The sequence below is a fragment of the Dama dama genome, chromosome 31 (assembly GCF_033118175.1).
Source record: "Dama dama isolate Ldn47 chromosome 31, ASM3311817v1, whole genome shotgun sequence".
Classification (NCBI taxonomy): domain Eukaryota; kingdom Metazoa; phylum Chordata; class Mammalia; order Artiodactyla; family Cervidae; genus Dama; species Dama dama.
The window spans coordinates 49317666-49340084 of record NC_083711.1 but is presented as its reverse complement, the minus strand read 5'-3'; the positions used below and the strand labels follow the sequence as shown (position 1 = coordinate 49340084).

Genomic DNA, 22419 nt, shown 5'->3' with positions numbered 1-22419 from the left:
TTTTTATAAATGGGAGAAGAATCTTGAGAGGGTCTTTAAAAATAGTGTAGCCAATAAAAATCTGTAAATTATATAATTATGTAATAAAAGTATCAGTAATAAAAAGGATTCAGTTAAACTAAGGTGGAGGAAATGTTCAGTGAGGCTATAAGGAAAATGTATTGACTTGGGAAAGGAATTTGTTGGGCTAGGGAAGAGATAGAGAAGAGTATAGATGACGACTATACCTCAATTAAAAAAAAACAGAAACAAAGCAAAAAGAATATTAAAAAGACATGTACTCAAGGGTCAAGTAAAAAAAAAATACAATGGAAAGAGTAGCGAGGCATTACCTGAGATGAGGAGATAGCACTGTAATAAGCTGTAGGGATTGAAATGTAGGGCGTTGAAATGTGATTCCCAAGCCTGGTGATATAAGGGAAAGGATTGGAAAGTATATTAGAGGAATGTGGTTGCACAAGGAGCGGTTTATGGATGGGACTGAGTAGCTCTAAAGATGCCGACTGGAACATTGCTCTAACGGTGCTGCCTCACACTTGCCTCTCAGATGGCTGCCTCTGATATGAGTCTCCAATAATCTAGGAGACAGGCTGATGTGAGCTGCTTCTTCATATTGACATGTAACGTAAGCACAAGTTCCATTCTGTGAGTGTGTTTGTAAGTCTAAGTTAGCCTAGGTACTGAACTAACAGTTCAGTCCTGTAGTAGGTTTGTAATACTTTGCATACAAATAATACATAAAGAAACAAACACAGTAAAAACATTTTTAATCTTACAGTACCTTGAAAAATAGAGTAGTACAGTACAACAGCTGGTGTATAGGGGGTGGCATCGAGTGAACAGGCAAGAAGAGTTACGGACCGGAGGAGGAAGGTGGGAGATGCTAGAGGTGAAGGATCGTCGGCAGTAGGAGAGGGAGGGCAAGCTGCAGTTTCGCTCAGACCTGATGTGGATGGCACAGGATCTGGTTCCTTGCTGGATTCAGTTCTATCTACCCTCTTGCTTCTGGACATCCTGGACTTGAATTAAAGATACTGTATTACTGTATATTGTAAGGTGCACAGAAACACAGCCACTTGGAGGGGATGCAGGCCTGTGACAGTGTGCACCAGACGTGTGAAGCAGCTTACGTGTTTGGACGTGCAAGTGCATGTTCGCGTCTTTGAAAGTTCATGACTTGAAGGCTCGTATGTAGGGGACCTGCTGTCCCTATGTTGGGAATTCACTGTTTGGCTGCACTTAGCCTCGCACTGTGCTCCCACCTGTTTCTGCCTATCTAAAACTTATTATCCAAAACTTACTTCAAAATCCAGTTCAACTGTGCCTGTTAAGGACTATGTCCTAATTAACTCAAACTTAAAAATATTTCAAAAAATAATTCAAAATTAGAAAAAGTATTCCTGATTTTGAACTTCAAAGGTCTCAGCACCTCTTACCAGATTCCATCATATATTCTAGCTGCTGAATTGCTTAATCTCTGCTGTTATCCTGTTAACCCTGTGGCAGGGGCTGTCTTATATTTTATCCCCAGAGCATCCCGCATACCTGGAGTGTGCTGGTTAACAGTACCAACTCTGGACTCAGACCAGGGATGGATTAACATGGCGACCTTGGGCAAGTTATTCAGATTATTCAAACCTAAATTCTTCATCTCTAAAATGGTGATAATGCCATTACTGAATTCACAAGACCTTTTTTAGGATTAAATAAAATAATGTGAGTAAAGTATTTAGCATAGTGCCTGGCAATGGAAATTACTGTTATTTAAAATAAACATTTATGTAATAAATAAGTGAATGAATGGCTCCACAAACTACTTGAGAAAAAGTCACGCTTTCTAATTATTTAACTTGTATATGTAAAGAATATATACATTTAGAATGGGAATAACTAGCATTTTTCTATATGCTAATACAAATGCATTAATGTTTCTTAAAGAGAGATTTTAGTATAAAATAATAATAGTTATTTCTTTTACATATTTTATACTATCTGCCAGATATAACGTAAATATTTTATTATAGACAATCTCACTTTATTTTGGAGTATAGTTGATTTACAGTATTGTGTAAGTTTCAGGCGTACAGCACAGTGATTCAGCTATATATATAGTGTGTATGTGTGTCTATATATATATATTTTAGATTATTTTCCATTATGTTATTACAAGATATTGAGTGTTATTCCCTGTGTTATATACTAAATGCTTGTGAATATTTCTCCTTGTGTTATTCAGTAAATCCTTATTGCTTAACTATTTTAGGTATAGTAGTTTGTGTCCATTAATCCCATCAGTTCAGTTCAGTTCAGTCGCTCAGTTGTGTCTGACTCTTTGCGACCCCACGGACTGCAGCACGCCAGGCCTCCCTGTCCAACACCAACTCCCGGAGTTTATTCATGTCCATTGAGTCAGTGATGCCATCCAACCGTCACATCCTCTCTTGTCCCCTTCTCCTCCTGCCTTCAATCTTTCCCAGCATCAGGGTCTTTTCCAGTGCATCAGTTCTTCCCATCATGTGGCCAAAGTATTGGAGTTTCAGCTTCAGCATCAGTCCTTCCAATGAATATTCGGGACTGATTTCCTTTAGGATGGACTGGTTGGGTCTCCTTGTAGTTTAAGGGACTCTCAAGAGTCTTCTCCAACATCACAGTTCAAAAGCATCGATTCTTTGGCACTCAGCTCTGTTTGTAGTCCAACTCTCACATCTATACATGGCTACTGGAAAAACCATAGCCTTGACTAAACTGACCTTTGTTGGCAAACTAATGTCTCTGCTTTTTAATATGCTGTCTAGGTTGGTCATAACTTTCTTCCAAGAAGCAAGCGTCTTTTTTTTTTTTTTCATTTATTTTTATTAGTTGGAGGCTAATTACTTTACAATATTGTAGTGGGTTTTCTCATACATTGACATGAATCAGCCATGGATTTACATGTATTCCCCATCCCGATCCCCCCTCCCACCTCCCTCTCTACCCGATCCCTCTGGGTCTTCCCAGTGCACCAGGCCCGAGCACTTGTCTCATGCATCCAACCTGGGCTGGTGATCTGTTTCACCATAGATAATATACATGTTTCGATGCTGTTCTCTCGAAACATCCCACCCTCGCCTTCTCCCACAGAGTCCAAAAGTCTGTTCTGTACATCTGTGTCTCTTTTTCTGTTTTGCATATAGGGTTCTCATTACCATCTTTCTAAATTCCATATATATGTGTTAGTATGCTGTAATGTTCTTCATCTTTCTGGCTTACTTCACTCTGTATAATGGGCTCCAGATTCATCCATCTCATTAGAACTGATTCAAATGAATTCTTTTTAATGGCTGAGTAATATTCCATGGTGTATATGTACCACAGCTTCCTTATCCATTCATCTGCTGATGGGCATCTAGGTTGCTTCCATGTCCTGGCTATTATAAACAGTGCTGCGATGAACATTGGGGTGCACGTGTCTCTTTCAGATCTGGTTTCCTCAGTGTGTATGCCCAGGAGTGGGATTGCTGGGTCATTTGGCAGTTCTATTTCCAGTTGTTTAAGAAATCTCCACACTGTTCTCTATAGCGGCTGTACTAGTTTGCATTCCCACCAACAGTGTAAGAGGGTTCCCTTTTCTCCACACCCTCTCCAGCATTTATTGCTTGTAGACTTTGAATAGCAGCCATCCTGACTGGCGTGTAATGGTACCTCATTGTGTTTTTGATTTGCATTTCTCTGATAATGAGTGATGTTGAGCATCTTTTCATGTGTTTGTTAGCCATCTGCATGTCTTCGAAGCAAGTGTCTTTTAATTTCAGGGCTGCAATCACCATCTGCAGTGATTTTGGAGTCCCAAAAAATAAAGTCTCTCACTTTTTCCATTGTTTCCCCATCTATTTGCCATGAAGTAATGGGACTGGATGCCATGATCTCAGTTTTCTGAATGTTGAGCTTTAAGCAAACTTTTTCACTCTCCTCTTTCACTTTCATCAAGAGGCTGTTTAGTTCTTTGCTTTATGCCATAAGGGTAGTGTCATCTGCATATCTGAGGTTATTGATATTTCTCCCAGCAATCTTGATTCCAGCTTGTGCTTCTTCCAGCCCAGCGTTTCTTATGATGTACTCTGCATATAAGTTAAATAAGCAGGGTGACAATATACAACCTTGACGTACTCCTTTCCCTATTTGGAACCAGTGTGTTGTTCCATATCCATTTCTAACTGTTGCTTCCTGAGCTGTGTAAAGATTTCTCAAGAGGCAGGTCAGGTGGTCTGATATTCCCATATCTTTCAGAATTTTCCATAGTTTGTGGTGATTCACACAGTCAAAGGCTTTGACATAGTCAATAAAACAGAAGTAGATGTTTTTCTGGAACTCTCTTGCTTTTTCAGTGATCCAGTGTGTGTTGGCAATTTGATCTCTGGTTCCTCTGCCTTTTCTAAAACCAGCTTAAACATCTGGAGGTACAGTTGAAGCCTGGCTTGAGGAATTTTGAGCATTACTATACTAGCGTGTGAGATGAGTGCAATTGTGTGGTAGTTTGAGCATTCTTTGGGATTGCCTTTCTTTGGGATTGGAATGAAAACTGACCTTTTCCAGTCCTGTGGCCACTGCTGAGTTTTCCTAATTTGCTGGAATATTTGAGTGCAGCACTTTCACAGCATCATCTTTTAGGATTTGAAATAGCTCAACTGGAATTCCATCACCTCCACTAGCTTTGTTCCTAGTGATGCTTCCTAAGGCTCGCTGACTTCATATTCCAGGGTGTCTGGCTCTAGCTGAGTGATCACAACATGATGATAATCTGGGTCATGAAGATCTTTTTTATATAGTTCTTCTGTGTATTCTTGACACCTCTTCTTAATATCTTCTGCTTCTATTAGGTCCATACTATTTCTGTCCTTTGTTGTGCCCATCTTTGCATGAAATGTTCCCTTGGTATCTCTAATTTTCTTGAAGAGATCTCTACTCTTTCCCATTCTATTTTTTTCCTCTATTTCTTTGCACTGATCACTGAGGAAGGCTTTCTTATCTCTCCTTGCTCTTCTTTGGAACTCTGCATTCAAATGGGTGTATCTTTCCTTTTCTCCTTTGCCTTTAGCTTCTCTTTTCTCAGCTATTTGTAAGGCCTCCTCAGATAGCCATTTTGCTTTTTTGCACGTGTTTTTCTTGGGGATGGTCTTGATCCCTGTCTCCTGTACAATGTCATGAACCTCCGTCTGTAGTTCATCAGGCACTCTGACTGTCAGATCTAGTCCCTTAAATCTGTTTCTCACTTTCACTGTATAATCATCAGGGATTTGATTTAGGTCATACCTGAATGGTCTAGTGGTTTTCCCTACTTTCTTCAGTTTCAGACTGAATTTGGCAATAAGGAGTTCATGATCTGAGCCACAGTCAGCTCCTGGACTTGTTCTTGCTGACTGGATAGAGCGTCTCCATCTTTGGCTGCAAAGAATATAATCAGTCTGATTTTGTTGTTGACCATCTGGTGATGTCCATGTGTAGAGTCTTCTCTAGTGTTGCTGGAAGAGAGTGTTTGCTATGACCAGTGCGTTCTCTTGGCAAAACTCTATTAGCCTTTGCCCTGCTAATCCAATATTCATAATTTATTCTCTCCTGCCCCTCCTTTCCCCTTTAGTAATCATAACTTTGTTTTCTATGTCTATAAGTCTTACTTCTGTTTTGTATATGGATTCATTTGTATTACCTTTTAGATTCCACATTCAAGTGATATCTTGTCATATTTATCTTTTTCTGACTTGTTTCACTTAGTATGACATTCTCTAGGTCCTTTCATGTTGCTGCAATGGCAGTATTTCATTTTTATGGTAATATTCCATTATGTGTGTGGAAAATTTATGCATTTATCCATTTTATCTTTAACCATTTACTTGTTGACAGACATGTGGTTTGCTTCCATGTTTTGACTCTTACAAGTAGTACTGCTGTGAACATTAGGCTTGCTTGTATCTTTTTGGATTAGAATTTCCATCTTTTCTGGATATATGCCCAGGAGTGGGATAACTGAATCCCACTCTGTTTTTAGTTTTGTAAGGAATCCCCATACTGTATTTCATAGTGGCTGTATCAATTTAAGTTCCCACCAACGATGTAGGATGGTTCCCTTTACTCTACACCCTCTCCAGCATTTATTATTTATAGCCTTTTTGATGATATTTATTCTTACTGGTGTGAGGCGATATGACATTGTGGTTTTGATTTGCATTTCTCTTTTCATTAGCAATGTTGAGTGATTTTGGCCATCTGTATGTCTTCTTTGGAGAAATGTCTACTTAGATCGTCTGCCCATAGTTTGATTTTTTTTTTTTAATATTGAGTATATGAGCTGTATGTATATTTTGGAGATTAAACTCTTGTCAGTCACGTTGTTTGCAAATATTTTCTCCCATTCCATAGGTGTCTTCATTTTTTGATGGTTTCCTTTGCTGTGCAAAAGCTTTTAAGTTTGATTAGGTCCCATTTATTTATTTTTGCTTTTATTCTTTTGGGAGATTAGCCTATCTCACTTTAATCTTAGCAATTGAAAAGCTGGATATACTGCCCTTTTTAGAGATGAGAAACTGAGTCTCTGGATTAGGAAATGGCAACCTATTCCAGTGTTCTTGCCTGGAAAATTCCATGGACAGAGGAACCTGGTGGGCTACAGTCCATGGGGTCACGAAGAGTTGGATACTACTAAGCATGGATGGATGCAATTGAGTCTCAGGGAAGTCACAACTAGTAAGCCAAGATAAAAATTTAGGTTCTCTGGCTTTAATAATTTTATTCTTGAGCACTGTGTTATACCATACAGTCACAAGCAGAGGTACATCACATGTTTATTAAAATGCTCCAACCAATCTTATTTAGGATGGAACAAGTCAGTTATAAAAACCTCTAAAATTTTGGGAAATCGTAATAGTATTAATTAAAAGAAATATGAAAAAATATGTAAACTTCAATTTAAGCAACTTGTATTACTTTAAAAGTCTATTTGTTTATTTAAAAATGTTTATTTATTTTTGGGTGAGTTGGGTCTTTGTTGCTGCACAGGCTTTTCTCTAGTTGTGGCAACTAGGGACCACTCTTGCTGCAGAGCATGAACTTCTGATCGTTGGCATCTGTCCTTGTGGAGCACAGGCTTTGGTGCTTGGGCTTCGGTCGTTGCAGCACTTGGCCTCAGTATTTGAGGCTCCTGAGGTCTAGAGTATAGTCTCAGTAGTTTTGGCACATGGGCTTAAGTTGCCCTGCGGCATGTGGGATCTTCCTGGATCAGGGATTAAACCCGTGTCTCCTGCAGTGGCAGGCAGATTCTTTACCACTGAGCCACCAGGAAAGCCCTATATATTAAGTTGAAAATTGACTAGAAATTGAATTTATATAAGAAAGGCTTTCTTTGTGTTTTTTTTTTTTTTTTAAGCAGTTCTTAACATTTACTTAAATGTTACTTGTTTTTGGTAGTTTAAGAAGTGCTACTTTATTGACAGTTGATTAAAACTATTAAAAGCTTAAGCTTAAGTATAGAAGTTAAAATGATTTTTATATCAGTGATTCCTCAAGGAAATGCATTTGGTGAAACTCATTCTATTTTTATGAAATGAGATAAATTATTTCAGGTATATAGATTACTGGATAAGCTATATAGCCCATTTGTTATAACTGTTACTTGAAAAGTTTTTAATTATTAAGTTGAGGTATTACATATAGTTTTTTCATGGTCACAACAAACTCAAGGAAACTATGAGGCATGGGTGCAGGGCCACCCAGGATGGACAGGTTGTACTGAAGTGTTCTGACAGAAGGTGGTTCACTGGAGTAAAAAAATGAAAGTCCGCACTAGTATTCTTGGTTGGAGAACCCCATGGACAGTATGAAAAGGCAAAAAGATATGTCTCTGGAAGATGAGCCCCCAAGGTCAGAAGGCATCCAATATGCTACTGGTAAAGAGCGGAGGGGAATTATGGATAGCTCCTGAAAGAATGAAGCAGCTGGACCAAAGTGGAAATGATGCTCAGTGGTGGATGTGTCTGGTGGTGAAAGTTAAGTCCTATGCTGTACAGAACAATACTGCATAGGAACCTGGAATATTAGGTGCGTGAATCAAGGTAAACTGGACATGGTAGCAGGTGATGGCAAGAGAGAACATCAACATCTTAGAAATCAGTGAACTAAAATGGATGGTAATGGGTGAATTTAATTTAGACAACCATTGTATCTACCACTGTAGGCAAGAATTCCTTGGAAGAAATGGAGTAGCCTTCATAGTCAACAGAAGAGTTCAAAATGCAGTACTTTGGTGCAACCTCAAAAATGACAGAATGATCTCTGTTCGTTTCCAAGGCAAATCATTCAGTATCACAGTAATACATGTCTGTCCCCTAACTACTGATGCCAAAGAAGTTGAAGTTGATCAGTTCTATGAAGACCTACAAGTCCTTATAGAACTAACACCAAAGAAAAGATGTCGTTTTCATCTCAGGGGACTGGAATGCAAAAGTAGGAAGTCAAGAGATACTCAGAATAACAAGCAAGTTTGGCCTTGCAGTACAGAATGAAACAGGTAAAGGCTAACAGAGTTTTGTCAAGAAAACATGATCGTAGCAAACGCCCATTTCCAGCAACCTAAGAGATGACTCTACACATGGACATCACCAGATGGTCAGTGCTGGAATCAGATTGATGATGTTCTTTGCAGCCAAAGAGGAGAGGATCTATACAGTCAGTAAAAACAAGACCTGGAGCTGACTGTGGCTCAGATCATGAGTTCCTTATTGCAAAATTCAGACTTAAATTGAAGAAAGTAGGAAAAACCAATAGGCCATTCAAGTATGACCTAAATCAAATCTGTGGAGGTGACAAATAGATTCAAGGGATTAGATCTGGTAGAGAGAGTGCTTGGAGAACTGTGGACAGAGGTTCATAACGTTGTACAATAGGGAGTGACCAAAACAATCCTAAAGAAAAATGTAGGATGGGAAGGTGGTTGTTTTAGGAGGCTTTACAAATAGCTGAGAAAAGAAGATAAGTGAAAAGCAAGAGAGAAAGGGAAAGATACACCCAACTGAATTCAGAGTTCCAGAGAATAGCAAGGAGAGATAAGAAGGCCTTCTTAAATGACCAATGCAGAGATACAGAGGAAAACAGTAAAATGGGGACTATTGGAGATCTCTTCAAGAAAGTTGAAGATACCAAGACAACATTTCTTGCAAGGATGGGTGTGATAAAGGACAGAAATGGTAAGACCTAACAGAAGTAGAAGATCTTAAGAGGTGGCAAGAATATACAGAACTATGCGGAAGATGTCTTGATGACCCAGGTAATCACGATGGTGTGGTCACTCATTGAGAGCCAGACATCCTGGAATGTGAGGTCAAGTGGATCTTAGGAAGCATTACTACGAACAAAATGAGTGGATATGATGGAATTCCAGCTGAGCTATTTAAAATCCTAAAAGATGATGCTATTAAAGTACTGCACTCAATATATATCAACAAATTTGGAAAACTCAGCAGTGACCACAGGACTGGAAAAGGTCAGTTTTCATTCCAATTCCAAAGAAGGGTGATGCCAGAAAATGTTCAAACTATGGTATAGCTGCTCTCATTTCACATGCTGGCAAGGTTATCCTCAATTGTTCAAGCTAGGCCTCAGTAGTATGTGAACTGAGAACTTCCAGATAAGCCAGGTAGGTTTTGAAGAGTCAGAGGAAACAGAGATCAAATTCACTGGATCATGGAGAAAAGAAGGGAAGTCCAGAAAAAATATCTATTTCTGCTTCACTGACTACGTTAAAGCCTTTGATTGTGTGGATCACAACAAACTGTGGAAAATTGTTAAAGAAATGGGAATACCAGACAACCTTACCTGCCTCCTGAGAAACCTGTAAGTGGGTCAAGAAGCAACAGAACTGGACATGAAACAGTGGATTGGTTCAAAATTGGGAAAGGAGTAAGACAAGGCTGTATATCGATACTTTGTTTGTTTAACTTATACGGAGAGTACATCATGTGAAATGCTGGGCTGGATAAATCACAAGCTGGAATCAAGATTGCCAGGAGAAATATCAACAATGTCAGATATGCAGATGATACCACTCTAATGGCAGAAAGTGAAGAGGAAGTAAAGAGCCTTTTGGTGAAAGTGAAAGAGGAGAGTGAAAAAGCTAACTTAAAACTGAACATTAAAAAATTAAGATCATGGCATCCAGTCCCATCACTTCATGGCAAATAGAAGGGGGGAAAGTGGAAGCAATGACAGATTTTCTTTTCTTGGGCTCCAGAATCACTGATGTCAGTGACTGCAGTCATGAAATTAAAATACACTTGCTCTGTGGAAGGAAAGCTTTGACAGACCTAGACTGTGTATTAAGAAGCAGAGACATCACTTTGCTGATAAAGTTCCGATTAGTCAAAGCTATAGTTTTTCCAGTAGTCATGTATGGTTGTGAGAGTTGGACCATTTAAGAAGACCGAGTCCTGAAGAATTGATGCTTTTGAACTGTGGTGCTGGAGAAGACTCTTGAGAGTCCCTTGGACTGCAAGGAGATCCAACCAGTCCATCCTAAAGGAGACCAGTCCTGGGTGTTCATTGGAAAGACTGATGCTGAAGCTGAAACTCCAATACTTTGTCCACCTGATGCAAAGAACCCACTTATAGGAAAAGACCCTAGTGCTGGGAAAGATTGAAGGCAAAAAGAGAAGGGGGTAGCAGAAGATTAGATGATTCGGTAGCATCACTGACACAACGGACATAAAGTTGAGCAAACTCTGGGAAATACTCGTGACAGGAGCCTGGCTTGCTGCAGTCTACAAGGTCACAAAGAGTCGGACACAACTCAGTGAGCAAAGAACAACATATGTGTGACACAGTACCATCCATGTCTTTGATGTTTGATGACTTTTTATACTTGTATACATACACCTGTTTAACTATCATCTAGTTCAAGATTGGAACATTTTGGGCCTCTCAGAAGACTAACTTGTATCCTGTCTCAGTGAGTTAGTAGTCTTTCCCTGTTTGGGTACTGGCACCATCCTAACTAATATTATCATAGATTTGTTTTACCCATTCTTGAATTCCACATAAATAGAATTGTACATTTTTTCTGCATCTGATTTTCTTTGAACATAATGTCTGTGAGATGTATTCATATTGTGCATAGCAGTTATTCATTCTTTTTATTACTATGTAGTTTTCTATTGTATAAAAAATTGTATTCATGTAGTTTTCTATTGTATAAAAAGGTCTATTCCTGCTTCTGTGATGGATATTTGGATTGTTTTTAGGTTTGGTCATTAAGAACAAAGATAGCATTTTTATACATGCCTTTTTTTATAGGATAGCATTTTTATGCCTTTTAGAGGCATAGGCACTCATTTCTTTTGGTTAAATATCTATAAATGTTATTGTTGGACATTAAGTAAGCTGGTGTCTAACTTTAGAAGATACTGACTGACAAAGTAGATGTATTCATTTACCCTCCCACAAGCAGTATATGCTGCTAGTCATATAGAATATGACCAATTACCAATACTTGGTATTGTAAAAAACCAAACAAACAAAAAAACAAAACACAACTTGATATTGTTTGTCTTTTTAATTTTACCCTAAGGGTAAATGATGTTCTATTGCTATTTTAGCTTGCACTTCCCTAGTAATAATGAAATTGAGGTACTTTAATAATGAGTAGATACTTCATATATTAATTGGCCATTTGGACTTTTTAAAAATCTTTATGAAGTACCTATTCAAAGGTTTTGCCCCTTGTGAACATTGAGTTGTCTTGCCTTTGCTTTATAGGAGTTCTTTATGTGTTCTGGTTATGAGTCCTTTGACAGATACATGTATTAAACAGTATTAACTATAGTCATCATGCTGTACATAGATAACTGCGTTATAAATCATCTTCTCCAGTCTTCAGTTTGCCTTCTCATTCAGTGATGAGGTTTGGTGAACAGAAGTTTTTAATGAAGTTTAGTTTATTAATCTTTTCCTTTATGGTTAGTACTACTTGAATGTTATTTGAAAAATCCTTACCAACCCCGAGATCATGAAGATATTCCCTTCATTTTTATTCTAGAAGCTTTATTTGTCTTTGACATTTAAATCTGTGATCCATTTATAAATAATTTTTGTGTATAATGTAGTGTTTATTATTTATTTGTTTACATCATTTGGTTATAAAATTGCTTCAGCATTACTCATGGAAAAGATCATCCCTTCCTCACTGAATCACGGGGGTGTGTTTGTCTTAAATAAGTGACCACATATGTGTAGGTCTCTATGATTGATTTTTATTGTGAAATTGGTGAGAAATTCCAGTGAATTGTAAGTTCCAGGGAGACTTGAACTGTCAAATTTGCTCACTACACTATACCCACGGGCTGGCGCAGTGCCAGGCACATGATGAAAATTCAGTGAGTATTTGCTGACTGAATGAAAGAATCATTCATGTGGATGTTTGGCAGAAACCAACAAAATTCTGTCACACAGTTATCCTTCAGTTAGAAAAGTAAATTTAAAATTAAAAAAAAAAGAAAAATGAAACAAAGAACATCCGTTAGGAAGTCTGAAAAATGGTGACGAAAGATCTAAGCTGTTCTTTGTTGCATAGATCCCTTACCCTCTGCTCTCCTCTCCCATAGCCCCCTTGTTCCCCATTAGAAGAATTTATCTGATCTTACGGTTCAACCAAAATATATCAAAGAACTCTCAGATACTAGGATTTTTGCCAGGGAATTTCCTACTTAGTTCTTGGAGTCAGCTACCTATCATTTTTTTCAGTTGTCATCATACATATATTGTTTAATCAAGAAATTTTATGAGAATCTGTTACTCTTCTGTTTATTTTTGACCTTTATATAAGTCCTTCAGGTTCTGTGAAGTGTATCATTATAAACTGTAAATCTAACAAGAAGAGTTACTTTAAGACAGAAGATAGCTATGAAAGGATTGATTCTGTTCTGTTTAGCATTTCTTAAATGCTAATTTTTATCATGTCTTTGTAGAAATTGTCACAGAAGGGAAAAGGAAAAAGCCTTCGTCTTCGGAATTACATAAGGTATGTATTAGTTTTGCTCTTAACTTTTCAATTATCTTTAGAGTTAATAATATTGAAAGTATTTTGGTATTTGTCTTTTCAATAAACTTTTAAAGAAAATACTGTAAATCTATAACTAACCAATGTTTTTTGAGGAATGTGTTAGTCACTCAGTCATGTCCGACTCTTTGCAACCCATGGACTGTAGGCTGCCAGGCTCCTCTGTCCAAGGAATTCTCCAGGCAACAGTAACTGGAGTGGGTAGCCATTTCCTTCTCCAGGGGATCGTCCTGACTCAGGGATTGAATTTAGGTATTTTTTTTTTAACCATCTGAGCCACCAGTGGTATATCCTAATTAATCAAGGGTTAACTAGAAAATAGGAAATCCTTTCTGGGACCAGCCCTGTTTAAATCATTATACAATTTACCAGTATACTTTTCAAATCTTATTTTAAATTTATATAAAACAGAACTCATTTCTTTGATGATCGAATGTATTAGAGTACCTCATGTACATTCATTTATGATACTGTAGATGTTGAAGTGTTATATTCAAGTTATGCGCTGCAAGTTACTATTTGGTATATATCTTTTTAAACATATTTTTTTCCATTTATTTCTTTTATATAAGCCAGGAGTAGCAAAACAAGCAAAATGAGGTTTCTATCTACCTAAGAGGTGTTGGCAAAGATTTAATCTGTTTTTAGAAAGATAATCTTTTTTCCTATAGAATTTTATGATTTAAATGCCATAGTACCTTGATTTGTATTATAATAATTTATTAGAGACTTTTCTCTGAAGCATTCTAATTATACACAAAGAACTTTAATTTGGCACAGTTTTTGGGAAAAAAGAGTGAGAAGAAGATATCATAAAGGAGGGCTGTGAAATTAAAAGAGTACCTTGCAAGACCACACAGAGAGTGTAGCTTTGGGGTACTCTTATTCAACCTTTGCTTACTTCAGATTTGTGGGGTGTGGTTTCTTCATTTAGTGTTCTGGATTTAGTGAATTCCCTGGTGGTCCATTCGTTGGGACTCTGTGATTTCACTGCTGTGGGCCCCGGGTTCGATTCCTGGTTGGAAACTAAGATCCTGCAAGCCATGCCAGGCAGCAAAAAACAAAAGAACAAAATCTGGATTTAGCTTAAGTGAGATAAATAAGGGAGTTAAAAAAGAGATTTTACATTGCTTCTATGTGTGTATGTGTGTCCGACCCTTTGCAGTCCCATAGATTGTAGCCCATCAGGCTCCTCTGTCCGTGGAGTTTTCCAGGCAAGGATACTGGAACAGTTTGCCGTTTGCTACTCCAAGGTATCTTCTTGACTCAGGGATTGAGCCCACGTCTCTTATGTCTCCTGCCTTTGCGGGCAGATTCTTTACCACTGTGCCACCTGGGAAGCCCATTACCCTGCTACTATACCCAGTTTTATTTGTTTATTAGAAAATCTTTGTTGGAGTATAGCTGATTTACAGTGTTGTGTTAGTTTTAGATGTGCAGCAAAGTGAATCAATTATACATGTACATACACCCGCTCTTCAACACTCTTTTCCCAGATGGGTCATTACAGAGTGTTGGGTAGAGTTTCCTGTGCTGAACAGTAGGTCCTTACTAGTTATCGATTTTATGTGTAGTAGTGTGTATATGTGGAGAAGGAAATGGCAACGCACTCCAGTAGTCTTGCCTGGGAAACCCATGGGCAGAGGAGCCTGGCGGGGTCCAGTCCATGGGGTCTCAAAGCGCTGGACACGACTTAGCAACAGAACAACAACAATGGTGTGTATATGTCCATTCAGTCTCACAGTTTATCTTTCCTGCCTACCCCTTTCTCCTCTGGTAAGGTTGTCTACCATGTCTTTGACTCTATTCCTGTTTTGTAAATAAGTTCATTTGTACCATTTTTTAGATTCCACAAATAAGCAATGACATATGATATCTGTCTGTTTCTCTGTCTGACTTACTTTACTCAGTATAACAATCACTAGGTCCATCCACGTTGTTGCAAATGCTATCTCACTCCTTTTTATGGCTAAGTAACATTCCATTGTATGTATGACCACATCCTCTTTACGATTCCTCTGTTGGTGGACGTTTAGGTTGCTTCCACGTACTAGCTTTTGTAATTGGTGTTGCAGGGAACATTGGGGTGCATGGATCTTTTCAGAGTATGGTTTTCTTCAGAGACATGCCCAGGAGTGGGATTGCTGGATCATATGGTAGTTCTACTCTTAAGTTTTTTAAGGAACCTCCATACTGTTCTTCCTAGTGGCCAAATCAATTTGCATTCCCACCAGCAGTGTAGGAACCTCTTTACACCCTCTTCAGCATTTACCATGTGTAGAGTTTTAAAAATAATTTCATCTGTTTATTTTTGGCTTCGCTGAGTCTTTGTTGCTGCACTCAGGCTTTGTCCGGATGTGCTGAGCGAGGGCGAGTCTGTAGCTGCGGTGCGCAGGCTTCTCGTTGTGTGGCTTCTCTTGTTGAGGAGTGTAGCTTCTAGGATGCATGGGCTTCAGCAGTTGTGGCTTGCAGGCTCCAGAGCTAGGGCTCAGTGGTTCCGGCACGTGGGCTTAGTTTCCCCACGGCACGTGGGGTCTTCCCAGAGCAGGGATCGAAGTGTCCCCTGCATTCCAAGGCAGATTCTTAATCCCTGGGCCACCAGGGAAGCCCTTCTGCTTTAATCTTATTGAAGCCATTTTATGATTGTAGTCGACACAGTGTTTATTATGCAGGCTGAATTACTTCAGTCACGTCTGGCTCTTTGCAACCCTATGGATTGTAGCCCATCAGGCTCCTCTGTCTATGGGATTTTCCGGGCAGGAATACTGGAGTGTGTTGCCATGCCCACCTCTAAGGGATCTTCCGGATCCAGGGATTGAACCCACGTCTCTTATGTCTCCTGCATTGGCAGGCGGGTTCTTTACCACTGACACCACCTGGGAAGCCCGATGCTTATTATATTGGAAGCCCAGTGCTTTTTTTATGTTATATAATAAGCTGAACTTGATGCTTAACCATCATTTATAATGTGAAAGTTAAATTATTTAAGTTCTAAAGAGGTGATTTCAAGTTTGTGGCTACAATCCATCCATTCATTTGTTTATTCAGTGTATTGTAAGCCATTCACTTTGGAATATAAGTGATAAGTGACTAAGGCTCTTTTAGACCCTTCACACTCTGGTGAAGAAGACAAACATGTAGATAAGTAATTATAATATAGCATGATATGTGTAATCCAATCTACCGAGTACTAATACCCAGAGAAAGGAAAGCACTGGTGTGGGAGTGGCGATTGTGCGGATAAGAATAATTTTTTGCAGAATCCGAGGTATTTAATAGGGGAGAAATAGAGGGAAGAGCATTCTAGGTTAAAGGAGCAGTACATACAGGGGTCTAGAGATGTATGCTTGAAGAAGGTTGAGTAAACTCAGTGTGGTTAAGGTGTAGAGTTTGTGATGTGTGAGTGACGTCAAAGAGCCCAGATTGTTAAGAGTTACATCTGTAAGTAATGGGCACCATTGTCGTAGTTTAAGATTGTAGCCATAATTAGATTTGTGTATTGGAGAACTCTGGGGGTAGTGTTCCAGAGATTAGCAGAGGAGGAAACTGCAAGTAAGAACAGTTAAGTAGTCACTGTGATACCTCATTTATCCACTTTTATACTGAGTGAAAGAGGCTTTTCATAAAATCATATTTAACTACCTATAGATTAAGCACTGAACTTAAAACTCTTTGAAAGTAATAGCAAAATATTAATGCAGGTAATGTAGTGGTTCTGTTAGCTCATTCAGCTCTTATTTATATTTCAATTAAACTAATTATTTTCTCATTTTGGTTTCAGATAACAAAGATATTAAGTGCAAAACCAGAGGATGTTCATGTTCAGTCACCACTGTCCAAACTCAGACGCTCAGAACACTGGGATGTTTCTTTGCAGGGGGTAAGTAAAAACTATCTTCTTATAAGTATGTAGTGTTACTTAGTATGTTTTAAAATATTTTAATAAAGCTGAATCTTTATTTTCATATATGTTCTTTTTAAAAATTTTCTTGTATTACATAATTTCAGGTTTTAAATTAATTTATTTCTGGCATATGTTGAAATCATGCTTTGAGGTTAGGGTCCTTTTTCAGTTTAAATCTAAGAATATTGTATTGTGCGTGGTTGTTTTCTTCATGGAATTTAAATCTCATTATTATATATTGTATTTTAAATTTATGATAATGTTAAGCTTATTAGAGGATAAAGAAATGGCAACCTACTCCAGTATTCTTGCCTGGAGAATCCCATGCAGGAGCTTGTAGGGTGCAGTCCATGGGGTTGCAGAGAGTCAGACATGACTGAGCAACTAACGCTAACGCTAAGCATATTAGAATCCCTTGCTTTTTTTGTTTTGTAAATTTAAGAGGGTATATTGTAAAGAGTGACACAATTATTTTAAAAGACAGCCTGATTATAAATCTGCACCAATTTTGTCACTTTATAGTTCTCGTAAGTAAGGCTTAAGATAGCACTTTATATGTTCTTTTTTCTTTTCTTGACTGGCACTACTCACGGTCAGTGTTTTAAAAATGAAATTTTTTCTCAGATTTTCCATTTCTCTCTTTGAGGATATACATATTGGTCTACTAGTTTTATAGGTCTACATTTCTAACATAATGAAATACTGCAGGTTGGTGGCTTAAACAACAGGAAGTTATTTTCTCACAGATCTGGAGACTGGAAGTCCAAGATCAAGGTGCGGGCAGGGTTGTTTTGTCTAAGGCCTCTGTCCTTGGCTTACAGATGGCCGCCTTCTTGCTGTGTTCTCATATGGCCTCTATTCTGTGCACACACATCCCTGGGGTTTCTTCCTCTTCTTGTAAGGACACTAGTCTTGTAAATTCTGTTCCCACCCTTTTAACCCCATTTAAGCATAAACTCCCTGTGTAAAGGCCCTATCTGCACATACATACATGTCAACATACGAATTTTGAGGGGGGACAGTTCAGCTCATAATGGTAGTATTTTAGGATAACAGACTTTAAGTCACCTTGAATATATGTATTTTTATGTTACAGACAAGAAAAATTAACCATTTTTTAAAACTTGTTCTCAGAGGAAAGATTTGCTGTAGTATTGGTTGCTTTAACTTTATTTATTTGTTTGTTTATTTTGACTGTGCTTCATGGCTTCTGGGATCTTGGTTCCCTGACCAGGGATTGAACCCATTGAAAGCACAGTTTTCTAGCCACTGGATCACAAAGGAATTCGCTAATGTTATTTAAAAATTTAGTTTTTAAGTAATACATTTGTTTTTTATACAGGGTGTAGAAAAGGAAGATAATAAATGGGACTGTTTCCTGAATGCAGTCACCACTGACAGGTTTTTTTTTTTTTTTTCTTTCCTTTCAAGAAGAAAAAAGCATGCTGCCCACATATGACTGTACATTTTTTGATCATTGCTGAAGAGAGATCATGAAATCCATCTTGTTCTGTGTTTTGCCATTTTCAGTTAGTAATATTTTAATTTTTTTTTTCTATTTTAACACATTTAGATGTACCTCTTTTACTTATTTTTTTTTGGCTTTACAATACTCCCCAAATAAACTATATCCAATAATTTATTCACTTAGTGCACTGATATTAGACAGTTTGGTTGTTTCTAAAGTTTTACTCATAGAAATAGTATTGCAGCAGCCTTCATTTTTCATGAGCAGGGAACCATTTTTGAATGGGATTACTAGGTGTAAGAAACTTTGTATATTAAATTTTTATAAATACTGAAAAATTATCTCAGAAAATTTGCACCAATATATATTGCCACCAATGAGAGATCCCATATTTCTACAAACTTACTAGTTAGTACTGAATGTTATCATGTAGTGAAATTGTTGCCAATAGAAGAAAAAAATACATTATTTTAGGAAAATTTCATCTCTATATTTGCATATTTCATTTTATGCTTTGAAATACTGAATGGAGTAAGAATATATCACTTTAAATACACACAGTCTCTTAGAAGTAAACGGGTGTGATTTGAATTTGTTTTCTTAAGGAGTGTCTTACTCAGTGTGTTTCTTCCACTACCCTTGGGTCATATAGTCTTTCTTTAGTTTTTTGGCCTTCAAGAGGCAGACATGGATCACCAGAGAGCTCTTCAGGTATTAGGTCTCTAGGGTATATAATCTGCTCTCTTCTCTTTCCTTAACTTTTCTTTGTTTCAGCAGGCTTCTTTTCCTGGAAAGTAACAACTTATTTTCTCTTGTACTCTCTGACCCACTAAGGGAAACTTAGCCTCCTCGGAGACACATTTTCTTTTCCTATGACTAGTTTCCTATACGAGTTGGATGTCTTCTTTAGGATAGTGATACTTCACTTCTGGGAAATCTACATCCTATTTGAGATTTGAAGTGGCAAATGTGTCAGCCTGACCTTGGTCCCTTGTTGCCTTAGATGTAACAGTATTTGTTAAACATGCTTCATAGTTTGTAGACTTCAAGGTGGTACCAAAATCTTGCTTCATGGTTTCTCCCACACACCACCATAGCTTTCAATGAAAGAAAAAGGGACAAATGCCAGTTTCCATAATCTTTAGCAGAATTTTAACTTGTTTATTTGTGTTTTTTACTGAGATATATAAAACAGATCTTAGGTATATGATTGGATGAGCTTTGACTAATGTAACATATGCAACCCGTATCTCAGTGAAATAGAGCATTGTCCTGAGCCTTGAAAGTTCTCTTTGCCCTTACCCTTGTGTCTTTCCTTTGCCTGTTGTCTCTATTCCCACCCTGTTGTGGACAACCAATTTTTTAATTTCTCTATTTGTAAGTAGTTTTGCCTGTTTTTGCAGTGTATACTCTTTTGTGTTGCCTTCTTTTGCTTAGTAAAATGTTGTTGAAGCTCATTTCTGTTTTGTGCCTGTTAGTAGTTTGTTCCTTTTTATTGTTGAGCAACATTCTATTATATGAGTATAACACAATTCATTTATCTAATTCTTCTGTTGGTGAACTTTGGGACTTTTAATTTGCTTTGCCCTGATGACCAACGGTGTTAAAATATTTTCATTTTTTTTTTTTTATTAGAGTGTACTTTCTTTTCAATATTGTGTTAGTTTCTTCTGCACAGAAAAGTGAATCAGCTCTGGGTGTACATTTGTTGTTTAGTCGCTAAGTCATTTTTTGTGTGTGTGTGTGACTTGAGCAGGCGCTAAGTCACGTCCTGCTCTTCTGCAACTCCATGAACTATATATATAGCCCGCCAGGCTCCTCTGTCCATGGGATTTCCCAGGCAAAGAATACTGGAGTGGGTGGCCATTTCTTTCTCCAGGGGATCTTCCTGACCCAGGGATTGAACTCAAATCTCCTGCATTGGGAGGCAGATTCTTTACCATTGCGTCAACAGGGAAGCCCATGTTTATACATATATCTCCTCTTTTTTGGATTTCCTCCCCATTTCGGTCACCACAGAACACTGAGGAAAATTCTCTGTGATCTACAGTTGTTTCTCATTAACTATCTATTTTATACATAGTGGTGAGAATATTTTCATATGAAGATTAGCTGTTGTGTATCTTCTTTTTTGTGAGGTGTCCAAATATTTTGCCCCTTTAAATATGTATTTTATATTTATTCTCAAATATATTTGACAGTGAATTTATATATAATTAATCCATTTTAAGTGATCTCTGAATTGTGACAAATGTATACATTTTTGCAACCACCAGTGTAATAAAGGTGTGTGTGTATTTGTATTTATCAGTTTTTTCTTGATGTGAAGTGCTATGAGTCACAGGATCTTTATAGACTCATAGGACTGTCATCGCAGTGAAGATACTGTATGGTTCCATCACTCCAAAAAATTCCCTGGTGCTGTCCTCTTTGTAGATTCTTCTTATCCTCATCCATAATCTATGCTAACATTGCTGTTTTCTCTCCTTGTACCTCTACATTTTCCAGAGTGTCACATAATTGTAATCATGGAGCATGTAATGTTTTAATGTTTCGAGACTGTTTTTTTTCCACTCAGTTTAGTGCCAGTGAGATTCATCCTTGTTGTTGATGAATAACCAACTATATCAATAGTTTGTTTATCCATTCCCAAATGAACCATTGATGGACAGAAGGGTGGTTTCCAGTTTTTGGCAATTAAGAATACAGGTTTTTTTGTGAGCAAAAGTTTTAATCTCTCTAGGATAAATACCTTAAAGTGGGATTCCTGACTCATGTGGTAAGTATATACCTAACTGCCTAACTGATTTCCAGAATACCATTTGACATTTCCACCAGTGATGTGTGGCAGCTTCTGGTATCAGCACTTGGAACTGTCAGTTTACTTATTTTTTTAAATTAGCAGAGTTTATTTTTTAGAGTAGTCTTAGGTTTACCAAAAAACTGAAGGGATAGTACAGACAGTGCTCGTGTGCTTATACTACTGTCCCCTACCCTCACACACAGTTTCCTTATCATTAACATCTTGCACTGATGTGGTACGTTTGGTGAGCCAAATGTGATCTATTTTTTGATATTGAGATATAATTACTATGTAACATCATGTTAGTTTTAGGTATATAACATAATTGGGGAAGGAAACAGCAACCCAATCCAATATTCTTACCTAGAGAATCCCATGGACAGAGGAGTCTGGCAGGCTACAGTCATAGAGTCACAAAAAGTCAAATGTGACTGATCAAGTACCCACACATATAACATAATACTTATTTATGTATTTAAAAATATTTTTCAATTTTAATTTTAAAAAAATTTATTTTATTTTTTCATATCCATACTTTAAGAAAAAATCTTGAAGAAAAGTTTGCTGTGTGGCTTTCACAGCTGCTGAATTTAGCTGCATTTGTTTTTTCTTAGTTTATTTTTAGTTGGAGGACAATTGCTCTACAACATTGTGTTGGTTTCTGCCATACAGCATCATGGATCAGCCATAAGTATACATGTCCCTTCCCTCTTGAACCTCCCTCCCACCCCCAAGCCCATCCTGCCCCTCTTGGCTGTGATAGAGTACTGGGTTGAGCTCGCTGTGTTATGCAGATTCTTCCCCCCAGCTTTCTGCTTTCCATATGGTAATGTATGTGTTTCAATGCTACTCTCTCAGTTCATGTCTGGAAGTCCGTTCTCTTTGTCTGCATCTCTGTTCCTGCCTTGCAGGTAGGTTCATCAGGACCATTTTTCTCGATTCCTTACATACATTAATATACGTACTTGTTTTTCTGACTTATTTCATTCTGTATAACAGGCTGTAGGTTCATTCATCTCTGTTCAACTGACTCAAATTTTGTTCCTTTTAATAGCTGAGTAATATTCCATTGTATGTATGTACCACAACTTCTGATTTATTTATTTTTGGGATCAAGCCATTCTATCCAAGGGCTTCAGGAGAGCGTCAAAAATCTAGGAAGGGGCTTC

General features: G+C 37.8%; 1 protein-coding gene across 11 annotated transcripts in view; it reads left to right on the top strand.

The window, feature by feature from the left end:
• Positions 1 to 22419, top strand: part of SENP7 (SUMO specific peptidase 7) — a 155855-nt gene that overhangs the window by 33900 nt on the left and 99536 nt on the right. For 9 of the 11 annotated variants that reach the window (XM_061134139.1, XM_061134138.1, XM_061134135.1 and 6 more), the window contains 2 exons: positions 12984 to 13036; positions 16857 to 16955. In XM_061134139.1, coding sequence (XP_060990122.1) covers positions 12984 to 13036; positions 16857 to 16955 — 152 coding nt within the window. Of the gene's footprint in view, positions 1 to 12983; positions 13037 to 16856; positions 16956 to 22419 lie in introns of those variants that run through there. The other 2 variants (XM_061134140.1, XM_061134136.1) reach the window with 1 other exon arrangement.